The sequence below is a fragment of the Phyllobates terribilis genome, unplaced genomic scaffold (genome assembly GCF_046119375.1).
Source record: "Phyllobates terribilis strain yellow unplaced genomic scaffold, ASM4611937v1 Scaffold_13__5_contigs__length_258822181, whole genome shotgun sequence".
Classification (NCBI taxonomy): domain Eukaryota; kingdom Metazoa; phylum Chordata; class Amphibia; order Anura; family Dendrobatidae; genus Phyllobates; species Phyllobates terribilis.
This window is the reverse complement of record NW_027362773.1, coordinates 122,544,750-122,562,991: the sequence shown is the minus strand read 5'-3', so window position 1 is coordinate 122,562,991 and position 18,242 is coordinate 122,544,750. Positions and strand designations below refer to the sequence as shown.

The following is an 18,242-nucleotide window of genomic DNA, read 5'->3' as shown; positions in this document are numbered from 1 at the left end:
ACAAAAAAAAAACAACACACATAACATTTGACTTTCGAAAAGGCAAAAATTAAAAGAAGCTTTAAGCACAAATAAAAAATTCCAAAAACTAGGCAATAATGAATCGGGCCCATAGTTTATCCACACCAAGATGATGGAGATAACACCCGGATTTTCACTGATCGTAATCAGGTCATCTTGATAATGAAGCCAAATGCAGAAGAGAGATAATATAAAGATGGTCTCCACCCAAACCAAGACGGTTTAGCGTGTCTCAGTTTTCAGTGTATTCACATGAGCTGCCATGGATTATAAATGGAATAAAAAGCATACAACTACTTCTTGCATCAAAAGTTAATTTAGTTATTATTAATTAAGTTTCCCAAAAAATCCAAAGCAACAAAGAACATCAATCCAAGTATCAAAAGGACTTTACAATAACCTACTAGCTTTTGACAGCTGTGTTCTTTACCGGTCTATTGATCTGCTATGGCAGTTTGTCTGATGAAGGTCTAACTAGATTGAAAAGTCACGTATATTGTTAATTACACATTTAAAGAAGTTTAAGGCTACGTTCCCACAATGTTTTTTACGCTGTGTGTTTTTGAAAAAATGCAAGTAACCTATTTTACTCAAAGGGAACTTTTCACCAGGTTTTTACCATATGAGATAAGACCACCACCTTTCAGTCCTGATATACAGCATTCTATAATGCTGTATATATGCCCCAACCTGGCCTGCAAGACAATAAAAAGTGGTTGTATTATACTCCCCTACGGGGCGGTCCGGTCCGAGGGATTCAACTCTTGGTCGGGCAACGGTAAAGAGTTTGTGAGAAGTTATTGCCATTTAAAGCTGCACAGTTTATAACTTGGAGAGATGCAAACAATCCTAGTAATCCTGTAGTTGTCAAAATCTGTTAACCCTTTATATGTAATTGTTTATACCTTTTGTCACGCAGCAACCTTCTGGATCAATCCTCAGTTCAAAATTAAACTGGAATGTGAAGACGAAGATGACGACTACGGTAAAGAGAAGGGCTGCACTTTTCTTCTAGCCCTTATGCAGAAGAATCGGAGGAAGGAGAGGCGATTCGGGAAGGACATGGAGACCATTGGATTTGCTGTTTATGAGGTGCGCCTTTTGTTTAGGATGTTACATGTTACTGGATTATTAGACTTTTCTAGATTTTTCAAATTAACTGCAAAAATAAATACAAACTTTATAAAAAAATAAATAAAAAAAATTGTAATTTCTTTTTTTTTTCCCATGGGGAATAACATTAAAAGTCCTAACATGCTCTCTATAGAGATAAAGTAAAACTCTAGCTGTAGTTAAAAGTGCGTGCGATTTAAAATTCCAATAAATTAAACACATTGTAGTCAGAACCCAGAGGACTGTTTGCGAATCATTTTATATGTATAAACCCAGTAATGCATCCATGGGCTTGTAAAATGCAATTTTTTTTCCTTATATTTTGATAGAAATTTGACAGTGATATAAAAGTAGCTGTCTTATTTTTTTAGAGAAATTGCAAAAGCCACAAATATAGTATATAGCAGGGATGCACAACCTGGGGCTTGTGATGCCTTTTGTGTGGCCCCCCAACCATCTGGTCAGACATGCTTGTCTGCAGGCTCGGACTGGCCCACCGGGGAATCTGTGCATCCTCTGGTGGGCCCCGCTACAGGACCAGCACTGACAAGGTTCCTCCCCCTCCTACCCTAGCACAGCTATGCACTGCTGGGCTAATCTGCATCCATAGCGGCACACATAACATGGTCAAAAGGGGCGTTGTTTCTGGAAGAGAAGTTTTGCTAAGGCTTGACTAAGGGGTTTAATTGTTGCACTCGTGCACTTTAGTCCATAAAGGTTCACAATTTATCTCTATATGGAAATCCGCAGTGATTTCTATCTTACATTTATTTTATTATATTTGTGCTTGTTCTGGAATAAATTGAAGACGTAAATCTGTTAATAATATATTTCTTTTTTTTTTCCTGCAGGTTCCACGTGAGGTATGTATTATGTCGGGGCATTTCTGAGATATTTGACATTTTATTTGTTAGTGTTCATATTAATGCAGTTTATATACAGTTACTGGTAATGACCCAACAACTAATCTTGCAGTTTGCTTCCCCTAATTTCTTTAATGGCTTTCTATGCATTTAATGGGCTTCCTTTAAAAAATAATATTCAAATTAATATTTTTTTTAAGTGCTTTCTAAAATATCTTCCTTTTTATATTTAGATTGAACTCAGCCCCTCTTAATGTATATTTGTTCTTTTGGCCATTTTTCTAGTAATGTGTTCACTCTTGCTTCACTAGTTCCTTGGACAATCAGCTGTGCACCTTAAACGTGATTTTTTCCTATCCAATTCGTCACGTGCACGCTCCGAGCAGTTCATTAACCTGCGAGAAGTCAGCACTCGGCACAAGCTCCCCCAAGGAGAATACATAGTGGTGCCTTCCACCTTTGAGCCCAACGTTGAGGGAGATTTCGTCCTGAGAGTCTTCTCCGAAAATAAACATGGGACTGTGTAAGTGTTAGCGCAGAATACAGGCAATTTAAGGAATTTAACTCTGCAGCATCATTGCATGCTTGTCCACATCTTAATTCCAGAAATTGGGAAATTTGAGGAGGACCTGTCACCAGGTCAAAAGTGGCCAGTTTTTGTTTTTATTTTATCCCTGTTGCTCCCCTGAAAATGTTGTTGTTTGTTTTTTATAAATCCGTCACACGGTTCCAGAGATTTGGACCTTTTTAATTTAGCACAAATATTTATTGTTTCTACAAGAGGGCGTGGCTCACAGGGTAACTATGCAGACACTCCCCGAGGATCCTGTGAGCCACGCCCTCTTAGTAAAGACCCCAGAATTAATGCTAAATAAAAAGGTCCTTATCTCTGGAACCGTATGGCGGATTTAAAAAATCCAAAAAACTGAATGATCAGGGGAGCAGCGGGAATCAAATCTGATCAAGATCTGCCCACTTTTTGATCTAGTGACAAGTCCTCTTTAAATAATGAATAAGGCACAACTACAAAAAAGTAATTATAAAAAAACAAAAAGGCACAAAGACGATGAATCGAGGCCAAAGTGTATATTTTTCCTGCAGCACAGGCAGTACTAAACATTAGACAATGCCAATTTTAATCGACAGGTTGGCCATGTAATACAGGACATGCCCTGCAGAGAGCGCGATGCTCTTTGTAATTGTTCTCCAATCTGTGTGAGAGATGTAGACTCCATTCTGATAACTCAGAATTCTTTAATATTTTTATTATAATTATTATTTTTTATTATTATTAGTATTATTATGTCAGTTTTTTTTCTGGATTTTGCGCATCTTTTACACTCCGCAAGAAATGTACTGCAGTCAGAAGACAGAGTCAGGGACTGGCTTACATTTCTGCCTTAAATGGACTGACCACTACTTGGTCAACCCTATCTCATTCCTCATTCCTCTTAAAATAAAAACATCTATACTCCCCTCCAGTGCCGTCGCCGTTCAAGCGGTGGCGGCACTCGCTTTGCCGGGGATCTAATGCGATTACGACATGTGAGCCATGCGCCCAATCAGTGCCGGCTTCACTGTCCTCGTCTTTTGGACAAATCAAACATTAAGAGGAAGTCAGAGAGCAGCTGCAGCCTAGGAGATGACAGTTGGTGCTTTTAAAATTCTATGGAGAGGGAGGAGCTAGCCACAGACCTTCTGTTGCAAGTAGAGTAGTTGCAATTCTCCATAGAACTTTGAGCACCAACTGTCATCTCTTATCTCCGTAATGGGAAATTCTATTCCCTGAAGACAGATTTTAAACGTGAATTGAGAATTGTGGTATTTTTTATTTATTTATTTATTTTTTTAATTGTCAACCAACCATATACATGTCTCGCGTTCAGAATTTTATTCTTTTATTTTTTTTTCAGGGAAATGGATGATCCGATCACTGCTAACTTGCCTACCGAGGTGCGTAAGAAATCCAATGGCAGTTATGCCAACTGTAACATCAATAGATGAAGAGAGACTTTTTTTTTCCATCAAGGCAGTCAGGGATCTAACTTTTCATACTGTTGCTCCCTGAATCTGTTCTCCTGCTTATGGCAGTCTGCATTCTGCCTATGGAACTACACTATCTTGCATATAGCGAGTCTGCCATCTAGTGACCATAAATAGAACTGCAACATAATATCATACACTTTGCTTCCCCCATCATAAATGTGGTTTAGAAGAGAATTTAATATAATATATAGCTTCCCTTTTTTTTCCAGCTTTTGATTTTGTATTTCAATTTTCTATATCCCTATATTTATTAAAACAAAACTGAAACTTTTGCAATTTTCACGTTATACTAGACTCATTCTTTACATTCTGCACAAAACTTTTCAGCAGTCTCATTATCCATCACTGACTGACTTAAAATGAGAGCTAACACTTTTATACAGAGTAGATGAAAGATGCCACCATTCACAATAGGTGATTTCACATCTCACCTGCTCCCACTCCCTTCACGATGAGCTTTGCCCTGATGAGAACATGCTCATTAAATATTTTGATACAGTTTAATAGGGCATGAGCCAGTCTATTGCTGCTAATGTTCATGTTCCCAATAGGAAGTGGGAGGAGTTTAGTGATCACTGTGAAAATTGCAATATTTTTTTTTAGATAGCGGTATGAAAAATAAATAATTGAAAAAAATTTATAATTTATATGTAATTATTTTGTCTTTAAAGGAATCCTTATCTGAAGCTCAACTTGATGAAGGATTCAAGAATCTTTTCCGACAGCTTGCTGGAGAGGTATGATGACAGTGCAGCTAATGTCACCTATAGGGGTATACACCGAAATACAGGTTTACAAAGCACACAGAGCTCAGACAAACACACGTCTTCTTTACTAAAGTGGTTTTCCAGTACTTTTTATATTGATGAGCTATCCTCAGAATAGGTCATCAATGTAAGATTTCTGGGGGTCTGACACCCCCCCGACAATTAATCTAGTATAAACAGGGCTGCCACCCGAAATTTCAGGGTCCCATACTGGCAATATTTTCGGGCCCCCTTGAGACTCCTCCCAGACTCCAACTTAGCTCCGCCTCCACCCCTTGAACCATCCACAGTCCCACCGCCCACTCTTGGAAAAAACTCCCGTTTTCTGTAGAGATCCGATGTGCCAGTCTTGATACATTTAACATAGAAGTCATATGCAAATCAGGCTGGAGGTTTACTGGGGGCGTCATCACTCTTAGACTACTGCTTCCTACTATATTAACACGCCCCCCGGCCGATATGAGAATTCCAGTGTAGAAATCATAAGCATGACTTGCACATCGGATTTCTACAAAAAAGCGATCATTTTTATTGGGAGACAAGCACCTACATAGTTATATCACTGCTTCAGTATGGTACAATGTGCTCATAGTTTTCTTTCAAAGAGCCTCAAAACATGGTGATTGTATTTTATAGTCCAAAAAACAGCTGGCATGTTGCTTTTAAGGGGGTGAATCACCAGCATAAATTGACAGTCCCCATGTAAATACTCCAAAGCCACAAATGTTTTCTTAGTACATGAATGTAAATTCAGTAAGAAGCTGTAAAAACCTTTATGGACTGAGCTCCCCCTAGTGGTGACTGCAGATACAACACTATTAACTGGTCAGGGCAGGGGTGTCAAACTCAAATACACAGAGGGCCATAATAAAAAAAACTTGGACAAAGTTACGGGCCCACATAGTCCTCCATAGAGAATAATGGGCCCCACATAGTCCTCCATAGAGAATAATGGGCCCCACATAGTCCTCCATAGAGAATAATGGGCCCCACATAGTCCTCCATAGAGAATAATGGGCCCCACATAGTCCTCCATAGAGAATAATGGGCCACACATAGTCCTCCATAGAGAATAATGGGCCCCACATAGTCCTCCATAGAGAATAATGGGCCCCACATAGTCCTCCGTACAGAATAATGGGCCCCACATAGTCCTCCGTACAGAATGACGGGCCCCACATAGTCCTCCGTACAGAATGACGGGCCCCACATAGTCCTCCGTACAGAATGACGGCCCCACATAGTCTTCCGTACAGAATGACGGGCCCCACATAGTCCTCCGTACAGAATGACGGGCCCCACATAGTCCTCCGTACAGAATGACGGGCCCCACATAGTCCTCCGTACAGAATGACGGGCCCCACATAGTCCTCCGTACAGAATGACGGGCCCCACATAGTCCTCCGTACAGAATGACGGGCCCCACATAGTCCTCCGTACAGAATGACGGGCCCCACATAGTCCTCCGTACAGAATGACGGGCCCCACATAGTCCTCCGTACAGAATGACGGGCCCCACATAGTCCTCCGTACAGAATGACGGGCCCCACATAGTCCTCCGTACAGAATGACGGGCCCCACATAGTCCTCCGTACAGAATGACGGGCCCCACATAGTCCTCCGTACAGAATGACGGGCCCCACATAGTCCTCCGTACAGAATGACGGGCCCCACATAGTCCTCCGTACAGAATGACGGGCCCCACATAGTCCTCCGTACAGAATGACGGGCCCCACATAGTCCTCCGTACAGAATGACGGGCCCCACATAGTCCTCCGTACAGAATGACGGGCCCCACATAGTCCTCCGTACAGAATGACGGGCCCCACATAGTCCTCCGTACAGAATGACGGGCCCCACATAGTCCTCCGTACAGAATGACGGGCCCCACATAGTCCTCCGTACAGAATGACGGGCCCCACATAGTCCTCCGTACAGAATGACGGGCCCCACATAGTCCTCCGTACAGAATGACGGGCCCCACATAGTCCTCCGTACAGAACGACGGGCCCCACATAGTCCTCCGTACAGTATCACGGGGGGGAGGCGGTGCCGGCTTTCCGGGCCAAATATAATCACACTGCGGGCCATGGAAAGCACTGTTTCCCCATGCAATCAAGTGATTGTACACACATGTACTATTTTTTATTGGTGATTTTACTGATATATTGTGTTTATCATGTACAGGATATGGAAATAAGCGTACAGGAGCTACAGTCCATACTAAATAAAATCATGTCCAAGCGTAAGTATATGCCCCAGTGTTTAAAAATATGGGAACATTGTGCTATTAGAACTATGGTCTTGTGATTCCATTCCGAACTTTTAAGAAAACACCTCCAGGTGGATGTCTTGTTTGTGCATTTGTTTTGTGGTTACACATGTTAATGTCGTGCTTTCTTCAGGAATAGTTCTATGAAAAATGTCTAAAATTGAAACAATGTAAATCTTACCCATAGATTGTATCTCATATTGTAGATGAATACAATTAATTAAGCATTAGTGAGCTACAGGAGTGGTGTTGATCTAATCCAAACTGCCCCTTATCAAAAAGGTGTACAAGACCATCTTCCCAGCTCTTAAAGGGGTCTTCTAAAGTAATCTCTTGAGCAGCTGGAAGCTCTGAAGTCTCCTTATTTCCTTGTTGCTTGGGGGGTGGGTGCTCCTCCCATGAGTGACAATTCTGGTGAGGAGCTTGATTCTGCTATTACTCATTAAAGGGGTATTCTCAAGTTGTCTCTTGAGCAGCTCAGAGCTATGCAGTCTTTCTTGGCTTCCAGAAAGACGGGCTCTTCTTGAGTGACAGCTCTGGTGAATTAGTAGAACTATAAAGCTCAGCACAAGATGTGCATTAACATATTCAGCTGTCAGTGGTTTGTTCTGGAGTCTATACTTATCACTGTATTTACATATAGACATTGCAAGTCGTGTGAACAAGCACACATCTCTGGACAGTCAGAGCTGTGATTAGGAAACCTTCTGTGAAAGCTACTGGGGTGGTCATTTATAACTATACCTCGTTAGAAGATGAGAGGGAGAGAGAGACGAGAGCAGATAACTGCTGTATAGAAATCAATGGGCTGGAGAGGACTGTCTGGTATGTTAGGAGTTAAGGGCCATTTAAACTGCAAGATAATCAAGAACAACTGTTATTAGAAACACTCACTTCACAATTATCTTGCAGTGTAAACAGCCTGTTGATCATGGGATGAATGAGCAAAACACTTGTTCATCAGGTGAAATTACCTTTTGTGCAGCACAAAAGATCATTGTTCCAGGCAGTGCATAATCTTGTGTAAACAGGACTATCACTGCCAAGAACAATGGCAGCCTACGCGCACTCAGCGGTCTAGTATAGATAGCTCAATGCATATAGTTTTCCTTGGTCTGCCTGTGTAAATGGGCATTTAAATGACCGCCGAATGGTAAACATTTACTACTCAGCAGTTGTATTGGGCCACCTGTTGGTCTGTGTAAACAGATCTTCCATCTCCCTCCTGGAATGTAGCTACTGCACACTCTTGGCCAGGGCCAGGAGGCCAAGCTCCATGAAAACCAGCTGTACACTATAAAAGATAAAAGCTCTCACAGCAGGAAAATGACAGCAGATAAAATAAGGAAGTTGATTGCAAACTTGCTTATTTTCATGCTGTCTAACTTAAAGCAATTTAATAACATGAGAATACCCCTTTAAGTTATATTTTGACTCGAAATATCATATTCCAATTATTTACTGAGGTTTTGACTTATGAGGTGTCAGTAGTTGAGTTTATGGTATACATGGTGTGTATCTAATATGTATACATATAATGTAAATTTCTCAACATTGAAATTGCAACACCAAGAAGTAAAAGCTGTGAAATTATGAAAATCACAGGCTGGATAGACGTTTTACTGATATGCAATTGATGAAAAAAATGTAAACAAAATTTTCAAAACGCCTTGATTTATTCGGTATGGAGTATGAGCGCAACTTGCAGAAATCCCCACACTTAGAAGCCAAGGCAGTTATCAGTGAGGTTATTAATGGTTGTCTAAGGAATTTTATGCCGCGCTGAATGCATTTGGGCAAATCCTCATGATCCGCTGCTGGCAGCTCCTGTGCAGTTGCTGACGAATAAAGTCCTAGATGTGCTCGATGGGAGACAAGTCTGGAGATGCTGCAGCCATGGGAGCATGTTTACGCTACGCTGGCTGTTCACAGTAGCACGAGCAGCATGCTGCTTTGCATTGTCTTATTGAGAAATGCCTCTTTGGACACTTTTTTTTAACATACACATACATATATATACACACATGTACAATGTAACGTGGTGCGGGGCGGTAGCCGTGAGCGAAGTACTACTGCTTCTTTCCCTGAAAATAGGTGTCCTGGCTGGGTGCGTTGACTTTAGCTGTGATGGCGATACACCCTTGCAGACCCCATAGTTCCGTTGTCTTTGGCCGGCCAGGACCAGGTGTTGCAGAGATCAATGAGGGAGGCCATAGTTCATAAATAAACTTATTTTTGCTGAACAGTAACTTTTGATGAACTATGTACAGCAGATAGTAGGCTTTCATCTTCATGGACGTTTGTGTTATTACATGGAACATCACACACTTCTTCCTCTCTTCCCTGGAGTCACGCACGCTTTCCACTTCATTTAGCTCTTCTGCCTCAACACAGCACAGCACCCATCCCGGGATCCTCCTTGTTCCCAATAAAGGCACTAAAGTCCCTCAAGCAAGAATCCTATACTTCCACCTGCCGTTCCGCATCTTTCTCCCCTTAGGGGAGTCTTTTATGCCAATATGGGCGCAACTTAGCTTTCCACTTTATTGACCACCACACAGGACATTTCTCTTCCTCTCGCTTATCCTTCCTTCTCCGTCCTATTACCCGACTGACAGACAACTCCTGTACCGTCCCGCCAGGCTTCCTGCCCCAGGCCCCGATACTTCAAACTTTCTTCTGTTTGACTCAGGACAGAGTTCAGACTGTGACTCCCTTCTCTGTAGGATCTTACTATCTGCTCTGTCATCTCTCTTTTGCCACAGGACTCCCACTCCATGTGGTTCTGTTTCTCAGTCAGACCATAGGTCTTCTACTGCTGCAGGCTCGTCCCTATCGAACTCCTGGCCAGAACCTCCCCACTGTCCCTTCACTTTAGCCCCTCCCACTCTGGGCTAGTCTGAACTATTAACCCTTTAGGCTACCTAGGTTGTGTTCTTACCAGCACTATCACTATCAACATAGATTATTAAGCATTCAAACGTCATAACGCATTGCAACAATATACATGTTTTCAAGGAGAAACGTGGGCAACACCTCCACCTTCTTACATATGTTTGTGTGTGCAATATATAACTACTAGCTATTGAACCCGTTGTACGCCCGGGTGGTGAGCACTTTTATTGGTATTTGGTCTCCCATGCTGGTATGTGCTGCCCCCCTCCTGGTATTTGTGCTGCCCCCATCCTGTCCCCACCATCCTATCCCGGTATGCGTAGCACCCCCCCTTCCCTAATCCCGGTATGCGTGGCTCCCCTCATCCCCAATCCCGGTATGCGTGGCTCCCCTCATCCCCAATCCCGGTATGCGTGGCACCCCGCACCCCCAATCCCGGTATGTGTGGCACCCCTCATCCCCAAAACCAGTATGCGTGGCACCCCTCATCCCCAATCCCGGTATGCGTGGCACCCCTCATCCCCAATCCCGGTATGCGTGGCACCCCTCATCCCCAATCCCGGTATGCTTGGCACCCCTCATCCCCAATCCCGGTATGCGTGGCACCCCTCATCCCCAATCTCGGTATGCGTGGAACACCCCATCCTCAATTCTGGTATGCATGGCTCCCCTCATCCCTATTCTGGTATGCATCGCTCCCCTAATCCCGGTATGCGTGGCACCCCTCACCCCCCACTATACACACATCCCCAAAAAAATAAACAGTTATACTCCCCTTTCTTCTCTGTACTCCAGCGCTGCAGCGTCCTGTTCTGCCGGAGGCCGGGGGAGGAGTGGGGCGACAGAGCACCGCGCAGTCCGGCGCCAGAGCACCGCGCTGTCCGCCGTAAATGTGTCTTCAGTAAAATGGCGCCGGATAGCGCTATGCGCATGCCCCGATCCGACGCCTCACTCCGCCCCCGGTCTCCGCTGAAGAGAGGCGCCGCGGCAACGCTCCTCCCGGTCAGGTAAGTATGTAAGTATGGCGCTGGAGATCGCAGTGTGCGTTCAGTGCCTACGCATACCGCCATCTCCGACGCCATACACCTCCTCTTACCTGTAACGGCTGGATGTGGTCTTCTGTCTGGAGCCAGACTGCGCGTCACGCATGCGCAGTCTATCGAGGCTTCAGACAGAGACACGCATCCCCCGTTATATTATAGATATATATACAAAGTATACAGACATATTTGTAAATATTTTTAATATTATTTTGTTTAATTGCAGACAAAGACCTTCGCACTAAAGGGTTTAGCTTGGAGTCTTGCCGCAGCATGGTGAATCTTATGGATGTATCCTTTATTGTGATGGTTATATTATTTGTTCTAATTCTATATGTCACCCTCCTTTCAGCCGTGCCCCCTCTATCCTTATAACTTTTGCATCGCTTACAGTTTAGAATTACACGTCACATAATACTCTGGAATTTCTTATTTTTTGCAACACCTACTGAATTTACATTCAGAAACTCGTGCGTCACAGGTGAAAAAAATAAAAGTTGTCATTAAAAATGTTCAATTATTGTAATAATATGTGCAATAATATATGACATCACGCTATTGCCAACATGTTGGCCTGCAGTAATTTGCTTTTAGCCTTGGGTCGTCATTGATGGAACAAAAATGAATAATTTTAGATTTTTTCTTAAACTTTGATGTCACAGAAAGATGGAAATGGACAACTGGGAATGGTGGAGTTCAATATCCTGTGGAACAAGATAAAACATTATTTGGTAAGCGGAGGGGCCGGGGTTCATAGTTGTACATATTATATGGGGCGATTATATTACTACTTTTTTTTTTTTTTTTTTTTGTAGACAGTGTTCAGAAAGTTTGATATGGATAAGTCAGGGAGCATGAATGCCTATGAGATGCGTCTAGCGGTGGAATTTGCAGGTGTGTCTCATGTCACTTTAAATTCCCAATTTGGTACTTTTAAGAAGTAGTTTTTCTATAATCAAATCCCAAATTTTCTCTCTAGGCTTCAAACTTACTAATGTCCTCCACCAGCTGATCATCACCCGATATGCCGAGCCCGATCTGGCAGTGGATTTTGATAGTTTTGTGTGCTGTCTAATCCGGCTGGAGACCATGTTTAGTAAGTGAACGTCCTATTTTAGGGTTTCGCCTTTTAAGGCTGTGGTTTTCTTTGGCCTGATATTCCTTGGCCACATTGCACTGTGCTTCACAGAGAAGCTTTTTGGGCATTATGGGGTTTTATTACATAACTGCATGCCGCCGTCTTCAGCTCCCACATACACAGCATATTGGGCCCCACAGTAGCCCCCTCCCACTATATGACAGCACCAAGTAGTGCCCCCCCCCACTGTATGATAGCCCCCAGTGGCCCCCTCACACTGTATGATGGTCCCCAGTACTCCTCACCCCCCTTACATGCACACACACACTGTATGCATGGCCCCCAGTAGTCCCTCCACACTGTATGCATGGCCCCCAGTAGTCCCTCCACACTGTATGCATGGCCCCCAGTAGTCCCTCCACACTGTATGCATGGCCCCCAGTAGTCCCTCTACACTGTATGCATGGCCCCCAGTAGTCCCTCCACATTGTATGCATGGCCCCCAGTAGTCCCTCCACACTGTATGCATGGCCCCCAGTAGTCCCTCCACACTGTATGCATGGTCCCCAATATTCCAGTAGTCCCCTGTAACGGGGAACAGGACGGTAGCCACGGGCAAGCTACAGAAAAATGGGGTCCGTTTTCAGTGTGTGAATAGCTTACCTTGTTTGGCACTTCCCAGCTCCTCTGGCCCAGCGTCCATTGCACGGCCCTGATTCTCCACGAACGGGAAACTACACCAGTCCATAAAACAAACTAGTCTTTACTGACAATTTCACTTGCACACAAAGTACAGCAGGAGATGCAGATGTCTTTCTTTAGGTCACAGAATAGTGGCATGTCTTCAGCAAACATTTTCAGCGGCACAGTTTGTGAATTGCAGAACAAGTTAAAGACTTTCAACCTTCCTAAATATAGCGACACTTTAGCTGAACTTTTCCATTGTCCACTATCCTTCAGCCCACTTTTCGGAAACCACCACATAAATGAAGCACTTGTGGCTGCCACTTTACTGATTGTGCCCCTAGCCTTGCTGACTTGTCTCTTCTCGGACACACAGCTTCCAAGACCTGGCTGACACCTTTTAATTCCCTAGAGACCCGTAGGGACTCTAACAAAGTTCCTGGCTGTATGTCCCCTTCCCCAACTCGCCTGCTAAGCATATTCTGCTGCCATCAATGGAGTTCTTCTTTTGAAGGCTCCTTTCTCTCTCTGCTCCTATGCTATTTTCTTCCACACACACACCCAGGTGAAGATCACCTTGCCCAGAGGGAGTCCTTTCTTCTTTCCTTGGGAACACTTAACTAACTTCCTATCCCTGCAACTATCTGGAGATCTCCAATCCTCCTCCCCACTATGGGCCGGTCGTACAGTTAACCCTGCGATATCCAACTAACAGGAACTGCAGCCACAGAAGGATAACCATAAAATTCAATACATAAATTAAATACAATATATGTAAAACACATTTAAATGTCAGGAGTTGTCATAGGAGTGGAATGCCATCCTTGTCACCACCCTCACACTGTATGGATGCCCCCACCCCACATTGTATACATGGCCTCCAATTGCCCTCCCACATTGTATGCATGGCTCCACAGTAGCCCAGTATTCCAGTAGCTCATCCACACTGTATACAGGGCTCCCTGTAGCCTCCCTGACACTGTATACATGGCCTCCAATAGCCCTCCTACACTGTATGCATCGCCCCACAGTAGCCCTTCCACACTATATGCATTGCCCCACAGTAGCCCTCCCACGTTGTATGCAAGGCCCCCAGTAGCCCAGTATTCCAGTAGCCCTCCAACACTGTATACATGGCCTCCAGTAGCCTCCCCCATACTGTATACATGGCCTCCAGTAGCCCTCTCACACTGTATGCATGGCCCCACTGTAGCCCTCTCACACTGTATGCATGGCCCCACAGTAGCCCTCTCACACTGTATGCATGGCCCCACAGTAGCCCTCTTACACTGTATGCATGGCCCCACAGTAGCCCTCCTACACTGTATGCATGGCCCCACAGTAGCCCTCCTACACTGTATGCATGGCCCCACAGTAGCCCTCCTACACTGTATGCATGGCCCCACAGTAGCCCTCCTACACTGTATGCATGGCCCCACAGTAGCCCTCCTATGCTGTATGCATGGCCCCACAGTAGCCCTCCTACGCTGTATGCATGGCCCCACAGTAGCCCTCCTACGCTGTATGCATGGCCCCACAGTAGCCCTCCTACGCTGTATGCATAGCCCCCTCCCCACGAGCACTATTAAAATAAAATAAAAACCTTTTATGCTCACCTAACCATGGATTCTGAGGAGTCCTCTGACAGACAGGACCAAGGCATAGGCAGAGCAACAAGGTGATGTCAATGCGTCGGGGCACACAGAGTCCCAGCATAATGATGATGTCATCACTCTACTTCACCTTGTCCTTGCGTCTCCATGCTTTTCTGTAGACCACAGGCTTAAATCGACCTGCGGTCTACAGATCATGGAGACTCAAAGGTAATGCAGGGAAATCGTGTCTCCTTCCATTACCGCAGGGTTTAACACGGAGCTGCTGGTAACATGCGTTCTTTTCCTGCAGGATTCTTCCAGGGGATGGACACCGATAAGGATGGTATCATCAACTTCAACCTCTTCTCGGTAAGCTATTCATTGGCTATAATTACATATTTTTTCCTCTAATATGTGTATATATAATCACATAGTTTATAATGCCATTACTGGAAATAACCCGAATAATAACTGATGGTAAATTGACCTCAAGCCAAAAAGTAGATGACCATAGTAGTAACTTCTAGTCTAAATAAAATAGGAAAAGGAGAAGTTTGCAGCCTCTCAGTGAGCCATCACAAGAGTCTGGGTGCCGAGCAGATTTCTTTATTCTAATAATCTGTTTGTTGTAACCTATTAGCTCTGCAATCTTTGAATAATGTACAGTGGTTTGCAAAAGTATTCACACCCCTTGGCTTTTTACCTATTTTGTTACTTTACAACCAGGGCCGGCTCCAGGTTTTCATGGGCCCCTTTAACACATACCACGATTCATGATGCACAGATACCGCAGAGAAATATATATATATATATATATATATATATATATATATATATATATATATATATATATATATATATATATATATATATATATATTACAATGCCGAAGATTTCACTTCTTACATTACGTGAGTGATATCTATTGTCAATTCCACAATAGCTCAGAAACCGGCGAATCCTCGCAGCACACAGTGCAGACCAGACAGTATAGTCATCCATACAGTATTGTGGGCCCCATATATTGCTCCATGCAGGATACTGGTCCCCATATAATGCTCCATGCAGGATACTGCTCCCTATATAACGCTCCATACAGGATACTGGTCCCCCATAGAACGCTTCATACAGGATACTGGTCCCCCATAGAACGCTTCATACAGGATACTGGTCCCCATATAATGCTCCATACAGGATACTGGTCCCCATATAATGCTCCATACAGGATACTGGTCCCCATATAATGCTCCATACAGGATACTGGTCCCCATATAATGCTCCATACAGGATACTGGTCCCCATATAATGCTCCATACAGGATACTGGTCCCCATATAATGCTCCATACAGGATACTGGTCCCCATATAACGCTCCAAACAGGATATTGGGCCCCATATATTGCTCCATACAGAATACTGGCCCCCATATAATGCTCCATGCAGGCTGTGCCCCCACATAATGCTCCATGCCATGCAGGCTGTTCTCCCCCACATAATGCCTCATGCTGGCTGTCCCCCCCCCCCTCCCCATATAATACCCCATGCAGGATGTCACCCCCCCTTATAATACCCCATGCTGGATGTCACTCCCTCCCTCCCCCCATATAATGTCCTGTGCAGGATGCCACTCCCCCCCTCCCCCCCTCCACCCTCCCCCCTTTTAATGCCCCATGCAGGATGTCACCCCCCCCCCACTTCCTTTTAATTCTCCATGCAGGATGTCACCCCCCCACTTATAATGCCCCATGCAGGATGTTACCCCCCCTCCCTTATAATGTCCCATGCAGGATGTCACCCCCCCCCCTCCCTTATAATGCCCCATGCAGGATGTCACACCCCCTCTCCCTTGTAATGCCCCATACAGGATGTCCCCCCCCCCCCCCTTATAATGCCCCGTGCAGGATGTCACTTGTCCCCCTTCTCCCTTATAATGCCCCATGCAGGATGTCACCCCCCCCCCATATAATGCCCCATTCCTCCATACATTAGAAGGAGCTGCCCAAGCAGAGACTCGAGTATCTGTCCATACGACCACAATAAGCCATACACTCCATAGAGGTGGCCTTTATAGAAGAGTGGGCAGAAAGAAGCCTTTACACAAAAACTGTAAGGCTTATTTTGAAAAAAGTCCTGGGTAGAAATGGTGGGGGTGGGGGGAAAAAAGAGAACGGTACCTAAGCGTAATCAGTAGAGAATATAGGTTTTTTTTCTTAAAAGAGATTATTTATGCTCACCTAAGCGAGTTGTGCTGGTAGGCTCAATTCTATTGAATAACCTTGTGATATTTGGGTTTCTTGCACCTCGGTATGCAGCTCTTCCATTGGCGGTGGCGGCGTGTTTGTCCTGTGAAGGCTGTCTGCCGGGATATGGACTGAAAGAAGGATGCTGGATCCTGGAGGTGCTCCTGTAGCAGGGTAGATTTCCAAAGCACTATTGAAACTTCAGATGTTTCTGCAGTCAGAGATAAAAGTAGCACAAAGGGTTGATTACTGGTGGATTTATTTAAGAGATTATTAATATAACTTAAGAACATAATAAGAAGGGAGGGATAACAAACAAACACTCAACGGGAGCTCTTCCAGGATCCTGCATCCTTCTTAAGGCTTGTTTTGAGTTTGCCAAAAGACATGTGGGAGACTCCCCAAATGTATGGAGGAAGGTGCTGTGGTCAGATGGGATCATAATTGAACTTTTTGACCACCAAGGTAAACCCTATGTTTGGTGCCAAACCAACACAGCTCTTCACCCCAAGAACACCATCCCACAGTGAAACATGGTGGTGGTATCCTCATGCTGTGGGGATGTTTTTCAGCAGCAGGGACAGGGAAAATTGGCCCAGTCGAGGGTAAGATGGATGGTGCCAAATACAAGGATATTCTTGAGTAAAACCTGTTTGTCAGTGATTTGAGACTGGGACAGAGGTTCACTTTCCAACTAGACAATGACCCAAAGCATACTGCTACAGCACCACTCGAGTGATTTAAGGGGAAACGTGTACATTTTTTGGAGTGGCCGAGTCCAAGCCTAGACCTTAATCCAATTGAGAATCTGTGGTCAGACTTGAAGATTGCTGTTCACCAGAGGAAACCATCTAACTTAAAGGAGCTGAAGCAGTTTTGTCTTGAGGAATGGACAAAAATCCCAGTGGCAAGATGTGGAAAGCTCATAGAGAGGCTCTACAAAATACTGACTTTAGGGGGTGAATAGTTATGCACACAAGTTTTCAGTTATTTTATTCTATTTGATATTTGCTTCACAATAAAAAGGAAAACAAATGTTCACAGTTGTAGGCCTGTTCTTTACATGAACTGATGCAAACCCTCAAAAAAATATATGAAATGCCAGTTTGTGAGGTAGCAAAACACGAAAAATGCCAAGGGAGTGAATACTTTCGCAAGCTACTGTAATATTATCTTGCAGAATTGCATATGCAAGTAGTGCAGGACTAGTCCAGCGGGATGTCTCTTCCTCTGGACTAGTCCTGCCTCAGAACTTCTAATCACGCCTCTCTGGGTGTGATTGACAGCCTTAATAATGGTCTCACCATGCCTTGGATTGTATTGAGGCTGTTAATCCTGCACAGAGAGGCAGGACTAGTCCAGAGGAAGAGACATCCGACTGGACTAGTCCTGTTAATTTGCATATGTGGTGCTGCAGGATAAAACTACATTCTTCAAAGATTTTAGCGCTAAAAAGTTACATCAAATCTGCACCTGCACAGCTATAATAGTGGTTAGGGACTGTCAGGGGCACTGACAGGTTTCCTTTAATAAACAAGAATGGCAATTTAGTCAATAATTTTATATATTTTACAATTTCGTAGAAATTAAGATATAAGGGCACAGACAAAAATGGTTATTACATAGGAG

At 44.1% G+C, this 18,242-nt stretch overlaps 1 protein-coding gene across 1 annotated transcript in view; it reads left to right on the top strand.

The window, feature by feature from the left end:
* The window catches only part of CAPN1 (calpain 1), a 75,335-nt gene that overhangs the window by 46,601 nt on the left and 10,492 nt on the right, over positions 1 to 18,242 (top strand). Inside the window, exons 11-21 of the mRNA XM_073658573.1 lie at positions 941 to 1,113; positions 1,986 to 1,997; positions 2,309 to 2,520; positions 3,911 to 3,950; positions 4,715 to 4,780; positions 6,998 to 7,055; positions 11,244 to 11,308; positions 11,680 to 11,748; positions 11,833 to 11,911; positions 11,997 to 12,113; positions 14,685 to 14,743. Coding sequence (XP_073514674.1) covers positions 941 to 1,113; positions 1,986 to 1,997; positions 2,309 to 2,520; positions 3,911 to 3,950; positions 4,715 to 4,780; positions 6,998 to 7,055; positions 11,244 to 11,308; positions 11,680 to 11,748; positions 11,833 to 11,911; positions 11,997 to 12,113; positions 14,685 to 14,743 — 950 coding nt within the window. The remainder of the gene's footprint in view (positions 1 to 940; positions 1,114 to 1,985; positions 1,998 to 2,308; positions 2,521 to 3,910; positions 3,951 to 4,714; positions 4,781 to 6,997; positions 7,056 to 11,243; positions 11,309 to 11,679; positions 11,749 to 11,832; positions 11,912 to 11,996; positions 12,114 to 14,684; positions 14,744 to 18,242) is intronic.